The 23,148-nt window shown below is 43.4% G+C and overlaps 1 protein-coding gene across 1 annotated transcript; it reads right to left on the reverse strand.

Annotated features, from left to right (window-relative positions):
* Positions 1–13,900: 13,900 nt before the first annotated feature.
* Positions 13,901–15,180, reverse strand: LOC123323376 (protein ARMCX6-like). Its single transcript, XM_044911594.1, has 2 exons — positions 15,167–15,180; positions 13,901–15,051 (listed from the first exon to the last, which is right to left on the reverse strand). The coding sequence occupies exons 1-2, from the start codon at positions 15,178–15,180 to the stop codon at positions 14,511–14,513; spliced, it is 555 nt and encodes a 184-aa protein (XP_044767529.1). The 3' UTR covers positions 13,901–14,510.
* Between the last annotated feature and the right edge of the window lie 7,968 nt (positions 15,181–23,148).

Genomic DNA, 23,148 nt, shown 5'->3' on the forward strand with positions numbered 1-23,148 from the left:
TTCGTGGCCAAAAAAAAGAGAAGACTCCTGTTCTTTGGTTGTATCACCCAGAGCAATTGCTGGGAAATCGCTCTCCCAGATTTGGGTGAGATAGGATCCTCCAACGACCGGCTCCTTTGTCATCTGTAGAACATCTGTAGAACCCTAAGCTTCTCCTGTTGACGGCGTCTGCTTTGTGGCACACACTCTGCCGGGAACCGCAAGAGTCCGGGCGACTCAGGCTCGCTGAGTTCTACGATGCCGCCCGCCCGCGCTGCAGGGATCAGGCCTCGCCACGCAGCCCCGCGCCCGCCGAGGCGGCGGCGGGAGAGCCAAGTGGCCCGCCCGGGGTCTGTCTGTCCTCCTGTCCTTGCAGAATCCAATATGTAATGTTTTCATTGGAATTGCACTGAGTTTATGGGTTAATTGGCAAGCATTGGCATCTTTATAATTTTCCCATCTAGGCACCCTTATCTAAATCCTTCTTTCATTTTGTTGAATCTTTCTTTTTAATGATCTTTCCCATTTCTTTTGTGGTTTTATTCCCATGTATTTGTCTGGGTTTGTTTGCTTGTGAATAGGCACGGTCTTTATACCTTCCCTTGCAATGCTATTCTACCTCGATTCCAATGTACCTAGGCATATGTCAACACACTAGGCATATCTGTGGTTTCTGCTGCTTTTGGAACAACAATAAAAAAAGGGGGGGGATGATCAAGTGCTTCACCATAGTCACTCCTAAAGAGGAGGGAAAAGGAAAAGGACAAGAATTAAGTCCTATTGTTCCACGGATGCTCTCCCCGCCCCCAACTCTCCCTATAGACCCCTTCTTTTTTTTTTTTTTTTTTCATTTTACTTTTATATTCTCTTGCTCCCTCTCCCCTAGCAGTGGAGTAGCTCAAAGTGGTTCTTCTGGTTTATTTGATCATGTTTTTTTTTAACCCTGGCAAGGTCTCCATTAAGTTTAGCCGTCAGAATTCTATTGTTCTCTGTTCTTGGATTTATGGATATGGGGTGATTTTGAAGGTACTTTGATGGCTCAAGTTATGACCACAAATAAGTACTTCAAATAAGGGGCACCTTGGTGGCTCAGTCGTTAAGCATCTGCCTTCGGCTCAGGTCATGATCCCAGGGTCCTGGGATGGAGCCCGGCCTGCTCAGCGGGAAACCTGCTTCTCCCTCTGCCACTCCCCCTGCTTGTGTTCCCTCTCTCGCTGTGTCTCTCTCTGTCAAGTAAATAAATAAAAATCTTTAAAAAAAAAAAAGTACTTCAAATAACCATGTCATGTATCTCCCTTTGAATAAATATTTGCATCTCACAAGGACCAATTGTCAATGTGCAAATATGTATCTAGAGTTCTGTATTTTTCACTATCCAGACTTTTAAACTGGGTAGTACATGGATTTGGTGACTTTCTAAACAGGGCAGGGGCGGGGCGGTGGGGTGGAGGTAAAGGAAGTGCGGGGGGTATGTTCCCACCAACCTTCTCTCTCAGCCTTATCTATCCTCCCACTTGGGCTGCCCCATGCCAGACCCCACACTTTTTGAAGCTTGTGCCTGGGGAAGTGAGAAACTCACCCTAATGCTCTGAGATTTTCCGATATCAGATCTGGTCATTTCTAATCCCCACCCCCTCTAGGGTTTCGATATAGGGATTGATTTGAGCCAGGAGACGGGGCTGGTTGTGATTCCTTCTTCTCTCTCCCTCCACAAAATTCCTCTCCAACGGACACTTCCTTTAGGTCCCAAGTTCTCACTACCTATAGCATCTAGCAAAGATCTATAGTCAGAGTCTTCCAGGCCTGCTTCCCGATATGTAATGAGAGCTTTTGGAATTTAGCAAAACTCTAAATTGATGGCTATGAGGTTTTTTCTTTTTTTTTTTTAATTTAAATTCAATTAGCCAACATGTAGTACATCATTAGTCCCAGATGTGGTGTTCAACAATTTATCAGTTGCACATAACACCCAGTGTTCATCACATCACGTATCCTTCTTATTTTTTTTTTAAAGATTTTATTTATTTATTTGACAGAGAGAGAGACAGCAAGAGAGGGAACCCAAGCAGGGGGAATGGGAGAGGGAGAAGCAGGCTTCCTGCTGAACAGGGAGCCCGAGGCAGGGCTCGATCCCAGGACCCTGGGATCATGACCTGAGCCAATGCAGATGCTTAACGCCTGAGCCACCCAGGCGCCCCTCACCTGCCCTTCTTAATGCCCATCACCCAATTACTCCACCCACCTCCCCTCCAGCAACCCTCAGTTTGTTTCCTATAGTTAAAAGTCTTTCATGGTTTTTCTCCCTCTTTCATGACTTCCCACTCAGTTTTCCCTCCCTTCCCCTATGATCCTCTGTGCTGTTTCTTATATTCTACAGATGAGTGAAACCATATAATTGTCTTTCTCTGATTGGCTTATTTCACTCAGCAAAATCCCCTCCAGTTCCATCCACATCGATGCAAATGGTAACTATTCATCCTTTCTGACGGCTGAGTAATATTCGATGGCTATGAGTTTTAAAAATTAGCTTTGAGAACTCTAAGTTTCTTTTTTTTTTTTTAATGTTTTATTTTATTTATTTATTCATGAGAGTCAGAGAGAGAGAGAGAGAGGCAGAGGCAGTGGGAGAAGCAGGCTCCCCGCCTAGCAGGGAGCCCGATGCGGGACTCGATCCCAGGAACCCGGGATCATGACCTGAGCCGAAGGCAGACGCTTAACCATCTGAGCCACCCAGGCGCCCGAGAACTCTAAGTTTCTTGAGCAAGGTACAGGCAGTAGCTTGCTTCTCTTTGTGTGAGGTTATAATCCTAAGTAGTTTTTTTTTTTTTAAGATTTTATTTATTTTTATTTTGAGAGAGAGAGAGCACAAGAGGGGGGGGTGGGAGAGGGAGAAGCAGACTCCCTGCTGAGCAGGGAGCCGGATGTGGGACTCGATCCCGGGACTCCAGGATCATGACCTGAGCCGAAGGCAGTCGCTTAACCAACTGAGCCACCCAGGCGCCCTAATCCTAAGTAGTTTTAATGGTGAATGGGCTACATGAGAACATTATTTACAGGGGGAATTATATTTAGTTTAGTTAAATATTTTTATAACATTATCATTTTTACTTGCTGAAGGGACTGCACCAGACCAAGGTTAAGAATGGGCAGGGACACAGGGGGCCAAGTGGGCAGCCAGGACACTGCCCTCCCATGTGTTTGCCTTAGTCCTTGGGGGTTAGAACAAGAAACATTGTATGAAGAGTTAGGAAGCTCTACAAAGGTGTATCAGGCATCTCACATAACATGATATCCACAAGGCTGTGCAAAGACAGGTCAACCAATTCTTTATATTTCTTCTTAAATTTATTTAAAAATATTAGTTACATCCTAATGGTTCAAAGTTCAAAAGATAACAAAGGGTATACGTTAAAAATCTCCTTCCCACCTTTCTGTCACCACTACCCAATACTCCCCCACTACAGGCAATGTTACCAGTTTCTTGTGCACAATTCTAGAGAATTATATATATATGTATATATTCACACACATATAATAATCTTGTCAATCATTTGATATCACTACATAAAAATGTTTTTTAGTTTATAGCCGAATAGTATTTTGTTGCATGAATATGTCATAATTATTTAGTCAGTCCCCTCTGTGTGGATATTTAGCGTTTTATTCCCCATTTTTTCTTGATATTACAAATAATGATTCAATGCTTATACATATTTCCTTTTCTTCCCTTCTCCCTTTCCTCTTTTTATACACCCAATTTTCATTGCTTAAGTTATATTTCTTAGTGTTTCCCTTTGTGCCTACTGAATATACTTAGACTCTTATTGCCACGTTTGCCTGCTTTAGATGGTATCTTTTGACTGCAGCTACTAAGGGTAAGAAAACCAACATATCTATATTACCTCCCACCTTTTTCTTTCCTCTCCCAATTGCTGTTAGTTATATCATTTCTATTTCATCTGGGTTATCACCATTACATTTGTTCCATAACCATAATCACCACATTTGTTTTGGTCTTTGTCCTAAATTTACATAGACTTGACATCAATTGCTAGAGTTTTGCTACAGTTTCTTTCTTCCCTGTGTTTCTGTCACTTCTGCTTTCCTCTTTGTGATTCTCTTACATTTTCCCTGAGGCCTGACAGCTCATATTGTAGTTCATTCTTATCTCGCCATCCTTTTCTTGAGCTCTTGCTTAATTGCTTCATTAAAACTTTCTAATTCATGGTGAAATATTTGGTGACAGTTTTCATCTACTTTTTTTCAGATGAGTTTCCTTTATTTGCCATGCATTTTTCAGGTCCTTTATCTCTCTTTCTCTCTCTTACCTGTCTTTACCTATTGTGCCATTCCATTTTGATTCCCCATCTTTGAGGGATACCAGGTTTTATTGAAACAGTTTTTTGTTTTTTATTTTTTTTTTAGAAAATCCATCAAAGACAAGGGTCGGAGTTGTTTTCCCTGATACCAAGAATTTTCCTTATGTTCCAAGTCATTAGACAGAGGTGGCTAAGGGTTCAGTCTCTCTTCTTTGCTGCTTGGGGGAAGACTTATCTCCAATGCTACCTTGGGGACAGATTACTTCTTGCAAATTGACTTGTCTCTGTTATTCCTTATTTTGCCCATTTGTCTATGCTTCTTATTATGAATCTTCTGCTCCGTGGTGGCTCTTATTGTCAATTTGTGCATGCTTCTTACCTTTAAGAAATATACAAATTTATTAACAGGATATTTCTCACATTAAATGTTTTTACTACAATACAAAAAGAAAGAAATATACAAACCATCTCTCCCCTTTCTGAAATTCAGTATTATCTAGCGGCTGACTTGAGAATGTAGAAACGCAACTAGAGAGTTCCTGGAAAATTAACTGAACAGACTGTCAAGCATAAAACCAATTTAAATTAATGGAGATGCTGTCTGTGAAGGAGTTAGAGCTCAGTGTACTCCCAGGCTTGGTTTTGAGAGTCTCTAGTCAGGCCGAGAAAGGCAAACAACTCCATGTTTTCTGCCAGCCTTTCTGAGCTTTCTTACTACGCGGCACAGGGGGCAAAGAAACATACAACACAGTTTCTTCCTGTTCTGGCAACTGAGCTCATGCCTATTAAGAGAAAAATGGGTAACACAAAAGATGCTTAAATCACATCCTATTGCATCTTTAGTTGAAGTGGCTTTTCATCACTAATTTTCTTGGCATTCATCACTCTCCATTGTATTTTCTGTTTTCTTTGCCTGTATTCCCCACTACATGGTAAGCTCTGTGAACACAAGAACGGTGACTGTTTTGTTTACTATTGAATCTCCATCTGCCTCACACATAATTAGTGCTCAGTGCCCACTCAATTTGATTGTCTAGTATTAAAGCTGCCATTCTGATTCTGGACAGGAGTTTGTGCTTATCTATTTATTTTTGAAATATTCTCAATAAATATGCATTATGTTTGCAAAGAGAAATTTATTTTAAAAATGAATTAAACAACATTTACAATACGGTCCTGATAATAATTTTAAAAATGCAGAAGCATGAAAAAAACACCAGAATGTAACACACTCTATCTTGAGGTCTTGCTCTCAGGTCTCCTCTCTTTTCATGAAACTCATCCACTGCTATGGCTTCAGTTACCATCTATATGTTAATGACTCAAAAGTCAATATATCCTGAGTTTCAAGATTAATTTATTTAATGCCTACAGATTGCATATCCTGCAGCTTTTTCATGTTCAACATGTTTGAAATTGGAGCCATCATTCTCCAGTCCCACGCCAAAATGTTTCCCCCTCTGGTCTTCCCTGTCTCCATGGACACAACCACCATCCACCCAGCTGTCCCTGCCAGAAACCTAGTTATTACTGACTTCTTCCTTCTCCCTCATCCTATATTGCTAGCTTGTCTCAAAGTCTCATTGATTCCACTTCATTACTGTTTTTCTATAAACATTAATATTTCTCAGACCAATACATACATATGATAACAGTGCAACTAGAGAATTTATGATGAAAATGAATAATTTCCCCTCCTGCTCTTCCCTAGACATAGTACCACTCCCTAGAGTCCAGTGGCAACCTTTCTTAACTTTTCTGATTTTAGCTCCTTCTGTCACTCTGGTTTTCAACCAGGGTAATTTTGCACGCCCCGCCCACCACCACCACCCCCCCCCCGCGGGGAAATTTGTCAAGTGTCTGGAGACATTTTTCATTGTCACAGCTGAGGACAAGGGCACTACTGACATCTTATGGGTAAAGGCTAGGGATCCTGCAATGCACAAGACAGTCTCCAGCCCCAAATGTTAGTAGTGCCAAGACTGAGAACTATTCCCGTGGTTATCTTCAAAATGCCAAAAATACACTTATACCTCTAATGACCTTCTGCTATGAAAATAGGACACTGAAGCTCATTTATTTCATAATTCATCCTCCCCCTCTCTTACTCCTAACGTTTATAGTATTATTAGTAATCGTAGTTTAATCACACAATCAACAACTATTTATTGAGCACCATGTGTGCCAGGCACTATTCAAAACATTTGGAATTTGGTAGCAAGCAAGACAGGGATAGCTTTTATGAAGCTTGCTTTCTTAAGGAGGAAATAGGCCATGAAATCAATTAAAATAAAGAAAGTAGCTAAATGTAACTTTAAATATATACATAAACATTTATTCTTTTCTAAACTTTCACCAGGATTTGTTCACTTCTCACTTTATAGAATGAGGATACCAGCTCTACTGGTATCTACTCTCCTTTCTTCTTTTATCATTTTCTACATAGCAAGTTCTGCCAGCTGTATTTTATTAAGTCTTTTGCCAACTTGAAATATCATCCCCAAAGTGATATGTGAGTCATTTTCCAAAACTATACCAAATAGATTTGAGTATTAGGACACAACAGGCTCAGCAACTAGCATCATTTTATATAGTTGTAATCATCTAAATTCTGTTCATGATTTTCAGCTTCCAGAGTTGAAAGCAGAAAACTTTACTGGGAGACTCCGTTGTTACAGAATATAGTATAAAAGTAAACTGGCACTTTCTATATAGATATGGATGATATAGACATATCTATATAGAATAGACATATAGATGTAGATATAGATATGGTATATAAAGAAGAAATCTCAGCAGCATTCCCTTTTGCTTTCAAGACGCCATGAAGGCATCATTGCTTTGATGATGACACCAACTGACTCCCTCAGGTGCTTTCACAAGTTCAACCTAGATCTTTTGTGGGATGTTGGAGGGTTGCCTTTATAACCATTTGGTCACTTCAGAAGGTTCTGAGAGCCATGCAGCCATGGTCTCCTTATCGCCTGTCTTCTGGTGTGGTAGAGCTAGGTGTTAAGTTTTATCAGGCTACAAATGCATCTTACCCTGGGGATATTTACTTAATAATTTAGGCGCTAGTTCAAACCTGCCCATCTTATCTGGAATGGTCAGATCCCAGAGACATCTGGGATTAGCTTCTGATTTAATGTAGCCCACTATAATTTCTTAGAAATGTTCTGGAATCCAAGGTCAAGGCTCTTGAGTCATTTAAATGATACTGTTCTTAGATTCGAGATTCCATAGATTCTTTTTCCTTATACACCGTCAAATGCTGAACTCTACCTTAATTTGTTGCCTATTTGGAGCAAGTACGCATTTTCTTTGGTTTTGTATATCTATCGCTATGTAAAAAACCACTCCAAAATTCAGTAGCTTAAAACAGCCATCTTATTTGCTCCTTGTTTTGTGGATCAGGAATTTGCACTGGACTTGACTGGTTGGTTCTTCTGCTATTCTTGCCTGAGGTTATTCATGTGGTTCAAGCCAGCTGGCAGATTAGCTGGGGGCTGATTTTCCTGTAGCTAAGGTAGCTAGATATAGCAATAAAATAGAAGATGCCCAGTTAAATTTGAATTTCAAAAAAATAATTAATAATTGTTTTAGTATAAGTTTGTCCCATGCAATGTTTGGGGCACACTTATATCAACAAATGTTTTATGTTCATCTGAAATTCAAATTTAACTGGGAGTTCTATATTTTATCTGGCAGCTCTTTCTAGGGGTCGTCAGTTGGAACAGTTCATGTCTATTCTACATGTTTTTTTCCTCCAGCAGGTTAGCTTGGGCTTCCACACATGGTGGTTTCAGAGTAGGAAGAGTGCAAGCCCCATGGAAAATGCACTGTTCAAGCCTCTTCATGGGTTATGTTTGTTTATGTTCAAACTTCCCCCCAAATTTCACATGGCTAGGTCCAGAGTCAATGTGGGAGGGGACTACACAATGGTATGGATACAAAAGGCATGGTTCATTAGGAACCATCACTGTAATATTTTCTTAGAGGTTCTGCTAATTGTTTTTCCTCCCTTATTTGCCTCTAATTTTTCTAACCTCTCAACTGATTTTACCAAGTCCCCTTTTATTCATGAGTTCACCCACTACCTCAAATCCTCTGCCGTTTTGTTCCACTTTGGTCTGGTCAACCAAGTGCGCTGTTTGGCTATTATCTTAACACTAACTTTTATTGCTTTCCCAAGTTTGGATCACCATTTCCTTGATTCTATATTTCTCTTTGACTTGAGTACTACCTTGTTTAGTTGGAGGACATGTTCAAATAACTCCTAAGAGAAGGTCCACAGGAGATAAATTTTCTGAGTACTTTCAGTCTTAAAAACATCTTGATTGTCACCACGTAACTACTTGATAGTGTGTTTAGAGATAGAATAATAAAGAAAAGCATATTTTCTAAGGATTTAAAGGCATTTATTCATTGACATTGACCATCCAGTGTTATGAATAAGAACTCTGATGTCAATATGATCTGTAGATGACTTTCCCCCTACCCTCGAAAGATTTTAGGGTCTCCTTTTAATCTTTATTATTCTAAAACTTACTTCAGGATGTGTCTAGGTGAGGGTCTTTTTTTTAAGATTTTACTTATTTATTTGAGAGAGAGAAAGCATGAACAGGGGGAGGGGCAGAGGAAGAGGGAGAATCAGACTCCCAGCTGAGCAGGGAACCCCACACAGGGCTCCACCAGGGACTTGATCCCAGTACCCTGGGATCATGACCTGAGCCAAAGGCAGACGCTTGACCTAAAGAGCCACCCAGGCGCCCCTGTGAAGGTCTTTTTTTTATTGGTTGTATTGGGCAAACAATGCATCTTTCTTTGTAATTAAAAAAAGAGAGATACAGACAAAAGTGAGATTATATGAATATATATCATCCATAATTAAGAAACATTAACACTTTCTGGTATTTGTTTAATATCTTTGTATTAACAGATCAAATTAAACTACATATACTGTTAAAGTCACACTTTCTTCCATCCCTTCCCAGAGGTAATTGATACTGTAAAATTGATGTGCATCTTTCAGTACCCATTTTAAATTGTTCTAGAAATATATCTATCCAAAATAATATATAGCATTGTTTTGTATGCTTAAAATTATATAAATGGCATTATCCATATCTTTCTATAAATTGCTTATTTCACACAACATTAGGTTTCTGAGAATTGTCTAGACTGATATATAGAAATCTAGCTCACTCATTTTTACTGCTTTATAAATTCTATTATATAAATATATGATAGATTACCTATTCAAAAACCTACACAGCAAACATCAACCTTACTGCAGAAACATCGACCATTAAAATGGGAAACAAGGCAAGTATGCACTGTATCATCAATACTGTTGTTCTGGAGGTCTTTGACAGTGCAATGAGATAAGAAAAAGAAATGAGCTATAAAATATTGAACAGGAAGAGATAAAACTGTCATAATTTGTAAAGTATGTATATCTACTTAAAAGTCAGAAAGTAAAAAGCAGCAAAATAATAAAACTAATAAGAGAGTTCACAAAAATGACTGTAGAATGACGATGCTACATCAAGAACTTTTATACAAATCAACAGTAATTGTTTTTTTTTTTCAAAGATTTTATTCATTTATTTGACAGAGAGAGACACAGCGAGAGCAGGAACACAAGCAGGGGGAGTGGGAGAGGGAGAAGCAGGCTTCCCGCGGAGCAGGGAGCCCGAGGCGGGGCTCGATCCCAGGACCCCGGGATCATGACCCGAGCCGAAGGCAGATGTTTAACGACTGAGCCATCCAGGCGCCCCACAGTAATTGTTTCTTATTAAATTTATTTTAGAATGAAAAAATATATATGTACAAAATTCAAAAGGCATAAAAAACAGGGAGAAAAATGAGTCTCTTGCTGACTTTTCCCATGCAAGCCCAATATATCTGTCAGGAGGTAGAAACTGCTATGCCATTCTTTGTGTATCATTAAAAGATAATTTATACAATCTTAGAAAATGTAAAATTACATATATGATGTAAAACATAGATAATATTTATGAAAATATACAGAGCACTGTTTATTCAACTTGCTCTACTCTCACACGAATCAACTTACTGTGGTGAGGGGAGAAACCGGTCCCCGTTTTCCCATGTTGTTAAAGTAAGCCAGGGGACGGCGTTCCTAAGTTTCCTCTGGGCCAGAATATGTCCTGAGAAGGAACCTGGGGCAGAGGCCTGCTCACAAGCACCAACACCCACCTCCCTGCTAACACACACACCGCCTGCCATAGGGCCCCCCCCAGTGAGCTGAGGGTCCCCGAGTCAGTTAGAGGTTCCTGGGAGAAAGGTGTGCCCCGGGGAGACTTGACACCAGGGAGCCGCAGAGGGGATGCCCGGCTGGGTGCATGAGGCTCCCAGATGCACCACACTGCAGCAGGAGACCGGAGTGAGAAGTGGTGCTGGGTTACCTGTTACCCACTGGGGGAAGAAGTGAAGTTGGGTCACCCCTCCCACCTTGCACAAAGGTAAACTCCAAGGAGATCTGTGAGACGACCCTTTCAGGGGAAAGGTGTGAAGGAATTAGGAAACCATACGGGAGACTCTCTGTAATCGGGGCATGAGGGAGGGCAGCCTGAGCCACACATGGAAACAAGAGGCACTAAGGGAGAAGGAGCCTGCCCTCAGGGGGAACTGGAGGCCCTGAGCAAAGAGAGGAAGCAAGTGACAGAGTGTGAGGTGACGCCTGGGGCACGTGTAGCAGACAAGGGATTGGCCAACCCTCTGCGGGACTGTGCTGGACTGTGGTGAGGCGCCCATCTGCATCTTAGACCAACTGGGGGGGGGGTGCCGAAGGGAGCCTGGGGCCAGCCCTGGCCACAGTGGTCAAACTCGAAGAGGAATGGCGCTGTGGCAGCTGAGAGATTGACCTGGTGAGGGCCGTGCCTGTCTGTGGGTGGCACTTCAAAGTGAGGGGTTGGTGGTGGAAACGGCTTTGAGACCAGCGCGTGGGGTCCCGGTGAGGAGGCAGAGTCTGAGACTGGCTGTATGGGCCGGGAAGCCGGGTGTCTGCAACCTCCTGTGTGTGCCCTTCATGGGGGCGGGGAGGGGGGAGCGCAAATCCCAAGACCCCCAGGAGAGGTGGCAAGCTGGGGAGGGCACTGGGAGTTGGTGTGCAGCCGGTAGCTACAGGCACCCAAAGTGGACGTGCTCAGGAGATGCGTAAGAAGCAAGACCGGGCCTTTTGTGGAGCTGGAAGGCAGTCCGCGGGGACGGGCCCCCAGATTTACCCAAGAGGCAGGCTAGGCTGGGGCGGGCCCCGTCAAGGCGGGGCACTTCCCCACGGAGTGTGACCAGCTGCAGCTTTGATGCCCTTGTCGAGCCTTTACCATGGGGAAGCCCAGAAAGAATCTGTTCACTGTAGCAGGCAGGTGGGCACGTTCAGTGTTGGTGGCCCCACGCCGTTTCATTCTGGATTAGGTGTGTGTGTGGGGGCGGGGTGCACCACGGTCTTCCTGGGGCTGACAGCCTCTGAATGTCTCCATCGGGCCCTGACTGGCAGGCATGCTCCCGAACCCCCTCCCCCGCCCCTAGGGCTCCTGCCTGGCCCAGCAAGCCACCAAGGCATAAAGGGCAGACCAGGGGCCTGAGCTACCCGACACGGGGGGAGTGTTTGGGGGAGGGCAGTGCCAGCAGAGGCACCGGAGGCTCTTGCCTTGGGCCCGGGGCCCGCCCTGGAGACCCTTGGACGCCAACGGGCTTCCCTGTGACAGACAGTTGCTCAGGAGATGAGCAGACAGTCTCCAGGCCCTCCCTGTGTTAGAAGTCAGCTGTGGCCCCAAAGGGCCAAGGGCTTGCCTCGGAGAGGGGGGACAACTGCCTGTGGCAGCACTCGAATGGGGATTCGGCAGAGCGCAGAGGAGTGGGGAGGTGCCTGTTAATTTGGGACCCCGAGCCAGGAGGAAGGAGATCTTCTGCCTTTGTGCTGTGCTTCAGGAGGCCGAGCATGAAGGGGTGTCGCTGAAGACAGCACTGGCCAAACAGGCTCCACTGGGACAAGTGGGTGTGGGAGCTGTCTGCAGGGCACCCCTGCTTGGGAAACACTGCCCAGTCCCCCTGAGGCTGGCTTGGGAGAAAGGGCTGGTCACATTAGCAACTCTTAGGAAACATGACAGGGCCCTGCAGCCAGCAGAGGAAGCCCCCCCGGGGGGGGGGCGGGGGGAGGTGCTGTGTGTGTGTGTGTGTGTGTGTGTGTGTGAGAGAGAGAGAGAGAGCGAGCGAGCGAGAGAGAGAGCCCTGCTGGGGGTGTGTTGTCACAGCAACCACAAGTCACATGCTGGCCATCCAAGGTGCCAGTGCCTGGGGAGAGGCGGTGTCCCCGTTGCGGGTTGGAAGGTTCCCCAGAGATGGTCCTGGGACCCGGCCCGCACCCGTACCTGCTAGTCAGCCCGAAGGGTGCGGGGTGGGGTACAAGCTGAAGAGTTGTAATCCCCCTGCCCCCCAAAGCCCGGGAGGAGGGAGGAACAAATACGACTATGGTGTGTGTGGAGGAGAGCATGCAGAAGGCAGAGTGCGGATGCCCAGGGCACCGTGGCCCGGAGCAGCAGCCCAGGGAGACCAGGAGAGGGCACCAGGCACAGAGGCAGCCCTGCCCAAGGGAAGCTTCTTGTGGCCTGTGCTGTGGGCCAGGGCTTAGGGGAAGAGGACCATCGCTTGACACGTCAAAACCCCTCAGGGAAGCTGGCTTTGGTGACGCAGGGGCCACGGGCTGCTGGGAGGGCTCTGGCAGCGCTCAGCGGGGAGGCTGCCTGAGTCGTCCAGCTCCACGGAGTTGTTCCGTGCACAGGGCTGGGCTCCTCCTTTCCTCCCAGGGGGGCCAGGAGCTTGCATGGGGGTGACGGAGACGTCTCTCCCGATGGACTGGCCACAGCCCTGCCAGGCACCCCAGCGTCTGCCCTACCACCCTGACCGGGAGTTCACGCAGGGCTCCACGGGCCCCTTCTCGGAGGTCCCCGAAGGGACCGGGGAGAGGGCCGAAAGGAGGTTCCCCCGAAGGAAGCGGGGGCCAACCCTTCTCCCTCTGCCAGCAACTGGGGCTTGGGGTCCCAAGGAAGGGAGTGGGCCCGGAAGTGGGTTTAACAGCCGCTTCGCAGGAGAGAGAGAGAGAGAGAGAGAGAAGGACACCAAGGGGCCACGCAGCGAGCGGCAGCCATCGTTGCTAGACCTGGGCACTGACTGCCCGGCGATGGGTTGCCAGGTGGTCCCCGGGGATGCGTAGACAGACCCCAAGGATACTGCCCTTCCTGCCCAGGCTAGCAGTCCAGGAGAAAGCCCTTCCTCGAGGGATTTCCCTGCTCCAGGTGCCAGGCACTGGGCCGCCGGCTTCCCGGGTGCTGTGTCCTGCAGTCCTGATTCCACCAGCCCCACCTCTGCTCCCTGGCTTCCGCCCCTGGCCCCCAGCCCCTTCTCCAGGCCGATCCTCAGCACTCCCGCCCACCTCTGCCCCCGCCTCCTGTGAGCGCCCAGAAGCGCGCCCCTGTCAGGGAGCATAGGCCCCAGGGAGTCAGCGTTGGTCGCCTACTTCTGTCTTCCTCCGCATGCAGACTGTAAACTCAAGGACCAGTTCCACGTCTCGTTTTCGCCAATCAAAGCGCACAACTTTATTGATGATACATACAAACGTAGGCCTGGGTGGATGAGGTTAAGTCAGTACAGCACAGACAAGGGGCGTGTCCTTCGTGGACGCACAGGTTCACCATCCATCAGCTCGCACAGAAGAAGGAGTAAATGGGAAAGAATTCGACCTAAGCGGCAACAGATGCGTTTTCAGCACGAGCCCCGACACGTGTCTGGTCTCCACAAAGCGGCCCGGCTTGGACAGGGAGACCGCCACGGGCAAGGCCTCCCTCGCCATGCTCTTACAGGATGTTCCGTAGCCACGGCTGGCGGCTGAAAGGATCCCTTTGCCGCAGGAGGAAGGCCGCAAGGGAGTAACCGCCAGCGCACACGGCCTGCGGACTGCAAAACCAAGAAGTTACTCCGAGCTCTGGGGGGACCCCTGCCTGGCCCAGAAGAGTGTGGTCCTCCATGTAGCAAGTGTAACTTGCACCCCGTGATGCGGTGACTGGCTAAGGCTGGCTCTTCAACAGCACCCACTGCAGACCCTTTGAATGAGAACACGGGGGTGTGTTCACCAGCAGGCTTTTGGGTGGATTCCGTCCCGTTCGGTTCCGCTCCGCTCCAGGCGGCCATCTAAGAGGCCAGGGTGTCGGGGGGAGCCTGTGTGTTTCCGTTCCTGATCAAGAGGGACACGAATGAGAGCAGCGTTTGGGCACCCAGCGATTCCCCTGCCAAGACTGGCTTTTCAGACAAACCCATGGACAGTTTCAAAACCTGAACCTCGGCACATCCACTTCCCTCGGATGTCAAAGGGAACTTCAAGTCTGAAACGGACTCGGCAAGCATGTGATTAATAACTGTCATGCTTATTAACAAATTGAATCCGGCCTGCTGCAGAAATGAGATGCAGCAATGTGACACAGTCTCCCGACACACTCCATTGATGGACATCTTAATCTGGCCCTGGTTTTCAACCCTTGCATTCAAGTTATCCAGAGCACAGAAAGCCTTCTCCTTAGTAGCGGGGTCGGGAGTGGGGATGGTGCTTCCAACAACGGAGAGGCTGGTCAAATGACCATTGATACCGTGGCTAAATGAAAAACCAGCATCCTTGGGCTGAGCAAACCACATTTTTCCCTGAATGAAAGGACACTTAGAGAGGTCAAGTACACACCTGAAAGTTGTAACACCTTAAGCATCACAAACAATGTGATAATTTTATTTGGGGAAAGGGTGATTTTCTTTTATTATTCGGACAGTGTGCTCTTTGGGAGTCTCTGTGTTCTTACTGCTCATGGTTCATTCAGCCTCATACTATGGACTTTGCTTTTCTTAGATCTGTGTGTGTGTGTGTGTGTGTGTTTTCTTTTTTAGATCTTTGACTAAAGTTCAGAACCCTTAACTGTCCTCACCTTGTCTGAAGCTTAATGTGGTTGCAGCCTCCTCTGATTAGTGGGTAAACACTGTAGTAAATTCTACCCCTGACCTCCAGACCTGTTTTCACTAAAGCACCTATTTGAGTACATCCTACAATTACGCAAGTCACAGAAGGTTCACCCTCTTCTAAAAGCTATGTAGTTGTGGTGATTGCTGACATTCTTTTCCTGGACACAAATTGCACTAACTGCCATGCAACCTGGGACTAGGGGCAATGCAAATACATAGATATTTTATCTGAGTTTCCTCAGATGGACATGTCAACACTCAGAACACGAGGGTATCAATATCTATCTTTCTTCACTGAGGGTCTTAATTTTCAAATGTTTCTTCTCTGGCTTTTACCTCTTTTAAACTCATTCCCCTGTTTCCTCAGTGGTACAACATTTGACTTTTCCAGCACCAAAGTAAAAAGGAAGGAGACCAAAGATTGGGAGAGGAAGAATCTGAGTTGCCTCCGGACCCTGTATCCTGACTCTGACATCTTTATCCCCACCCCTTATCTCCAGGATATCATACTGTGTGGAGCAATTTCCTTCCTTCCTTGCCTAAATTTATGTCTACAGGTAAGCAAGAAAGAATGGGGATTGGTAGATGTACTGGCACATAAATGCCCTCTCTCCAGAGTGAGAAATCTAGCTTTCAAATCTCTCCCACGTAGGTCTCAGGCACACCCTCCTCCCTGTGCTCCAAACACTTTCATCACCCCCCCCCACCACCACCAAATGCTTACTTTTTCCATTTCCTTGCCCTCCAGCTACTCTCTTGACCTCACTTTCTCCCCTCAAACACCCACCTACCCCTCATTTCTGCCCCATTGATTTTTGTCGCTGCTTCCCCCAGAGCCAAAAAGGATTGGGATTAAGTATTGCTTTTTTCTTTCTTTTTTGAAGACAGACAGGATGGGAGTGGAAGAGTGGGCTCTGGTTTCAAGTTTGCTTCTACCACCCCCCTGTGGCCAGTTCAAGCCCCACATTTCCTTGAAGGAACTTCAGTTTCTAGTAAATATCATATACTGTTTCTCTTCCTTTCCCTTGAGTTGTGCCGCCCCCTACAGACAAACAAGGAAACCAAAAGATCGTCGTTGGTGAAGATTTAAGATCTGGGTGATATACCACAATTCTCACCTTTCACTGATTCAGGACTCTGTCAAATGATTCTCACCTTTCACTCCTGTATCCCAGCACCAACTCTTCCCCTGACCCCATTCATCATTTAGAGAACTAAAATGAGCTGGTGGGTAGCCTGGAGGTGTAGGGAAATCTGACTCTACCCCTTCATGTCTCTGCCCCCAACCCTACCCTGACCCCAACTCTCCCCAGGTAATGCTCACTCTCACACCAACCTGCACCCAACCAGGGAAGTTTTCTTCCTTCTTCACTCAGATACAAACACATCTCTCTAAGTTCAACAGGAAGCGGATGGCAAGACCAAAAAAGATCACCTCTTCACAATTCTTGGTCACCTGAGATACACATCACCAATGAGCCATGGTCCCCAAGTTCCCCCTTCCACCAGCAGTGATTCAAGAGTGTGCCCACTTCTCTCCCTTCCCCTAGCACACCAGACCTGTCACCCATTTATTTGCCACTCTTAAAAGCCAAAAGAAAAATTAATTAATTTTAGAAATTAATAGAAAATTAATTTCTATTTTGTTAAAATTTGTCTTTCTCTAATTTCCAGGGAAGGAATTTATCTTCTCATGGAGCAACTATTTCTCTTTATATTTTTTGTCTTCTTCTAGAATACAGGGGGCAATAGCCCGTCTCTTCACTCCCCCTCTGCTCAGCCACTAATATCCATCATCTCTCTTGGATCCAGGAGAAAGCAGATTTCATGAAATAAGTCATGAAGGGGAAATTTAAAATATTTATTTAATGTCTCTGCTCCTGTGTCTTGGAAACACTAGATTAAAAAAATTGTACATGATTTTATGTGTTTAGGAAGTTTTCTGCAGTGGCTTTTGTTAAAAGGTTATTTCTGAGCATAAGATTTAAGACAAAACACATTCTAGCTGAAGTGCCAACTGTTAAGGTCAATGGGACACGGAGATGAACAAATCTGTCTCTTGGGCAAGATCACCTGGCTTTCCAGACAGGCCCACACAAGGCAGCATTTACCATGCTTAGTTTGCTACACTCCAGGCTTCAAATCTTAATTTTGTCTTCAGCCCAAAAATATGCACAACTGATGACCTTACACACAACAGAAATGCATGCATATGTTCACCAAAAGACACATATAAGGATGTTCATAGTAGCACTATTCATAATACCCCAAACTGGAAACATTCTAAATATCCATCAACAGTAGAATGGATAAATAAAATATAGTATATTCACAAATGGAGTTCATATTCATAAATGGCAATGAATATCATACATGCAACAATATGGATTAATCTCACAGACTATGTTAACAAAAGAAATACAAAAGCATATGTACCATGTGACTGTATTTACATAAAGTTTAAAGAACACACACAAAATTAATTTATGGTGTTAGAAATCTGAATAGTGGTTACCCTTGGGATGCATTATTGACTAGGTAGGGGGATGGAGGAACCTTCCACTATGCTGTTAGTGTTTTGTTTCTTGCTCATTTTATGAAAATTTATTGAGATGAACACTTAGGATTTGTACACTTTGTTGTATATATGGTATACTTTAACAAAAATTTACCAAAAGTCCTTAATGGTGAATTACAAAAATGGGAGATGAGTGAATGAAACCAAGCCTTCTGCTAATCTGGGTAAACAGGACCAAACATAGTTTTTAACTTCCCTGAGGGCACTAGAGGGCTAACAAGATAGTTAAGACTAACTGGCTCAGAACAGGACTGGGAGAAGTTGAGCTTAATATTAGGGCCACTTTTCCCAATGGAGCACATATAGTTAGTGAGGGGACTGCTGAGAGGCTATGCAGAATTTTGGATGGCCTATGGAGGCTAGGGAGACAGATATTATAATCAAAATCTTGCCAAGAAGTGTACCTGATGAAGCTCAATGTCTTTCAGATCGTGATGCTGAAAAAGCTGCACCTCAGAGCCAGAATAACAAGAGGTAGACAGGCTGTCACAAGGATATCAGTTTAATTTTTAATAATCTCAATCACTGGAAATTAGAATAAGGTAATCCCAGAGTTCTAATACTCCTAGATGCCTAGCAGCACAAATATAAATTTTCTTTGGAGGGAAACAGTGTCATCCTCAAATTATTTCTGAAGTTTTATAAAATACAATATCTGACACAAAATAGAAAACAACCATGTACACAAGAAGACAAGACAAAATTAACAGGAATCATCAGAAATGATAGACAATAGAGAAAGACTCATTGGGGCCTCAGATATTAGAGTTTTCAGACATAGATTTTAAATAAATATGCTTACTATGTTTAAGGAGATATAGAGGATTTCTGCAGATAAATGAGAACTATAAAAAAGTATAGAACAGAAATTCTAGAAATGAAAAATTAAAAAATCTTAATTAAGAACTGAATAGATGGGGGGCACCTGCGTGGCTCAGTCAGTTAAGCATCCAACCCTTGATCTCATCTCAGGTCTTAATCTCAGGGTCACAAGTTCAAGCCCTGGATTGGGCTCCATGACCAACTGGGGAAAAAAAACTGAATAGATGGATTTAACAACAGAGTACATATAGACAAAGAGAAAATTATTGAACAGGAAGGTAGGTTGAAAGAAATGATCTAGAATAAACCCCAGAGTAACAAAAGAATGAAAAAATTAAGTATGGGTAAGAGACAGAGAATACAGAGAGTAGGTTTAACATATGTGTACTTGAAATTTAGGAAAAGAGGAAAAAAGAAATTTAAGAAGAGAGGAGAGAATGAATGAGACAGAAGTAATATCTGAAGAAATAATGGTTGAGAATCTTCTGAACTTTGCGAAACATGAAGCCACATATAAGAAGTCCTTCAAATCTGAAACAAGATAAATTATAGAAAATCACACCTATTCATATTAAACTCCTGAAAACCAAAGACAAGGAAAATACCTTAAAGTGTTCAGCGATTGCACTACTAGGTATTTACGCCAAAGATACAGATGTAGTAAAAAGAAGGGGCACATGCACCCCAATGTTCATATCAGCAATGTCCACAATAGCCAAACTGTAGAAGGAGCTGAGATGCTTTTCAACAGATGAATGGATAAAGATGTGGGGGCGCCTGGGTGGCTCAGTTGGTTAAGCGACTGCCTTCGGCTCAGGTCATGATCCTGGAGTCCCGGGATCGAGTCCCGCATCGGGCTCCCTGCTCGGCAGGGAGCCTGCTTCTCCCTCTGACCCTCCTCCCTCTCATGCTCTCTGTCTCTCATTCTCTCTCTCTCAAATAAATAAATAAAATCTAAAAAAAAAAAAAAAAGAAGATGTGGTACAGGGGCACCTGGGTGGCTCAGTTGGCTGAGCATCTGCCTTCAGCTCAGGTCATGATCTCAGGGTCCTGGGATCGAGCCGTGCATTGAGCTCCTTGCTCAGTGGGGAGTCTGCTTCTCCCTCTCCCTCTGCCTGCCTCTTAGCCTACTTGTGATCTCTCTCTCTGTGTCAAATAAATAAAATCTATTAAAAAAAAAGAAGATGTGGTCCATATATACAATGGAATATTACTCAGCCATCAGAAAGCATGAATACCCACCATTTGCATCGACATGGATGGAACTGGAAGGGATTATGCTAAGTGAAATGAGTCAAGCAGAGAAAGACAATTATCATATGGTTTCACTCATATGTGAAACATAGGGAATAGAGCGGAGGACCACAGGGGAAGGGAAGGAAAACTGAATGGGAAGAAATCAGAGAGGGAGACGAACCATGAGAGACTCTGGACTCCGGGAAACAAACAGGGTTACAGAGGGGAGGGGGGAGGGGGATGGGGTAGCCACATGATGAGTATTAAGGAGGGTACGTGTTGTGATGAGCACTGGGTGTTATATGAAACTAATGAATCGTTGAACACTACATCAAAAACTTATGATGCACTATATGCTGGCTAACTGAACATAATAAAAATAAATAACTACATAAATAAATAAATAAAGTAGCTGTAAAATAAAAAACTTAGATTACCTTCAAAGGAGCAACAATTAGACTGATAGCTACCTTCTCAACAGGAAAAATACAGCCAGACAATGGAAGAATATTATTAAAGTGCTGAAAGGAAATTAATGCCAATGTAATTCACCATTAAGAGGGACACAGATTTATATTCCCATAGACAATATCCTTTACCTGTATCAGTGAAATAAAGGCATTCTCAGACAAAAATATATATATATATATCAGTAGCAAATTCATACTAGAAGAAATACTAAAAGTTGTTCTTCAGGCATAATGAAAACTTATCTTTCTTCAAAGCAGGAAGACAAGAAGCACAAAGGAAAGTGTAAATATGTGAGTCTTGACTATATGAAACAATTGTAAGAATTCTTAAAATTTTGAAATATAAAGAGAATTAGGTTGAAAACATATAGACAGTTGGAATGCATGACAACAATGGCATAAATATTGAGATGAGGGTAAGTGGAGTTAGCATTTTAAATCCTGTGAGTTGTCTGGGAAAAGGGTAAAAGGGCCAATTCATAGTAAACTTTAGAAAGTCAAGAATGTATTCTGTAATATATAGGGTAATTAATAAATAATAGTAAATTAGTGCAACTATCAAGGTAATAGAGGAAAAAGGATAAATAAAATAATAAAAATATTCAGTAAATTCAGTAAAAAATAAATAATAAAAAAATTCAGTAATTCCAAAAGAAGATAAGAAAGAAATTGGGACATAAAGTAGGCAGGTCAAATAGAAATCACTGAATAAGTTAAGAAATTAAACTCTAAATGTATCAGAAATTACATTAAATAAAAACAGACTAAATGCTTCCATTCAAACACAAATATTGTAATATTGGATAAAAATAACAAAACCCAGCTAGATGCTGTTCACAAAAGATACACCTAAAAACTTTAACATATAGAGGGACACTTGGGTGATTCAGTCGGTTAAGCATCTGCCTTTGGCTCAGGTCATGATCCCGGGGTCCTGGGATCAAGTCCAGCATCAGGCTCCTTGCTCAGCGGGGAGTCTGCTTCTCTCTCTCCCTCTGCCTGCCGATGCCCTTGTTTGTGCTTCCTTTCTCTCTGACAAATAAATAAATAAAATCTTTAGAAAAAAAAACTTTAACATAAAGTTTGAAAGTGTAAAAATGGAAAATATATACTATGAAAACAGTAACTAAAAGTAAGTAAAGAGATACTAACATCAAATAAAATGGGCTTTACACCAAAAAACATTACTACAGATAAAAAGGGATACTTCATGAGAAAAAAAATGTATAATTCACCAGAAAGATGTAACAAATCTAAATTTGTATGCAGCTAATAACATAGTTTCAAAATATATAAAACAGAAATGGACAGAACTACAAAAAATAATAGAGTGGGAAATTTTGACATCTCTTCTCATAGCTGACAGAATAAGCAAATAAAAATAGCAGAGATATAAAAGACTTGAACATGATTAGCAAACTTGACCTAATTAGTTCAGACTTTGGTTGGTATAAAGCTATACTCAACAACTAAAAAAGATACATTATTTTTAAAAACATATGGAACATGTATAAAAATTGACCATATCCTGGGCCATACATCAAGTTTTAACATTTCAAAAAGATTAAAATCATACAGAGTATGTTCTTCAACCATGGCGCAGTTAACTAAAAATCAATAATAAAAATGCAACTAAAAGTCCACATATTTTTTGGGATTAGGAAATACATTTCTAAATCACCCATGGGTCAAAGAAGACATTATAATTACAATTAGAAAACATTTTGCCTGGGATGGTAATGAAAATATTATGCTTGAAGTTGTGAAAGATACTCTGCTCCTGGCTATAATGACCTACTAATAGAAGACTAATCCTCCCACTTAGGACAAGAAAAGCTGAAAAATGGTTATGGTATTTAAACAGATTAAATTATTGAAAGACATCAGAGAGCTTCCAAAGCAACCAGGATTGAGGTATCAAAATCCTGGAGAGAAGGGAAACTTAAGGGGCACCTGGGTGGCTCAGTCGGTTAAGCCACTGCCTTCTGCTCAGGTCATGATCCCAGGGTCCTGGGATCAAGCCCCGCATCGGGCTCCCTGCTCAGCAGGGAGCCTGCTTCTCCCTCTCCCTCTGCCTGCCTCACTGCCTACTTGTTCTCTCTCTCTCTCTCTGTCAAATAAATAAATAAAATCTTAAAACAAAAAAAAAAGGGAAACTTAATGAAGCAAAACTGACATTTTACATCTATTTTCCCCTTGAGGCATTGACCAGTTCATTATCAACACAGGTGAAGAGGCTGAAAAGAAGCTGTGAAGAGGCAGAAACTTGAATAGAGCTTTCAGCAGTTACACAGAGCTAAATGTAGATTAAAATCTAGAACTCAGAGCCAACTAGACAGCCAGGGTTTGATGGGCTAATATCCTGGAGAAAAGGAAATTACAAAGAAATGAAATGGGCCATCTGAGTTAATTTTCTCCTTGATGCACTCACCAATTCTTAATAGGTGTAGAGCTAGAAGCAAAGAAGCCAAGTAGAAATAGGCAATAAGAGGCTGGGAAGATAAACAGAGTTATTGGCACCTTCAAAGTACAGGGGAAATATAAAAATTGGAGTTTGGGGACTTCCAAGGTTGGAGGAAGTGATAAAAACCCCAGGCTGTACACCTAAAGGAGCTGGAGAAAGAACAGCAAATAAAGCCTAAACCCAGCAGGAGAAGAGAAATAATAAAGATCAGAGCAGAAATCAATGAAATAGAAACTAAAAGAACAGTAGAACAGA

The sequence above is a fragment of the Neomonachus schauinslandi genome, chromosome X (genome assembly GCF_002201575.2).
Source record: "Neomonachus schauinslandi chromosome X, ASM220157v2, whole genome shotgun sequence".
Lineage (NCBI taxonomy): Eukaryota > Metazoa > Chordata > Mammalia > Carnivora > Phocidae > Neomonachus > Neomonachus schauinslandi.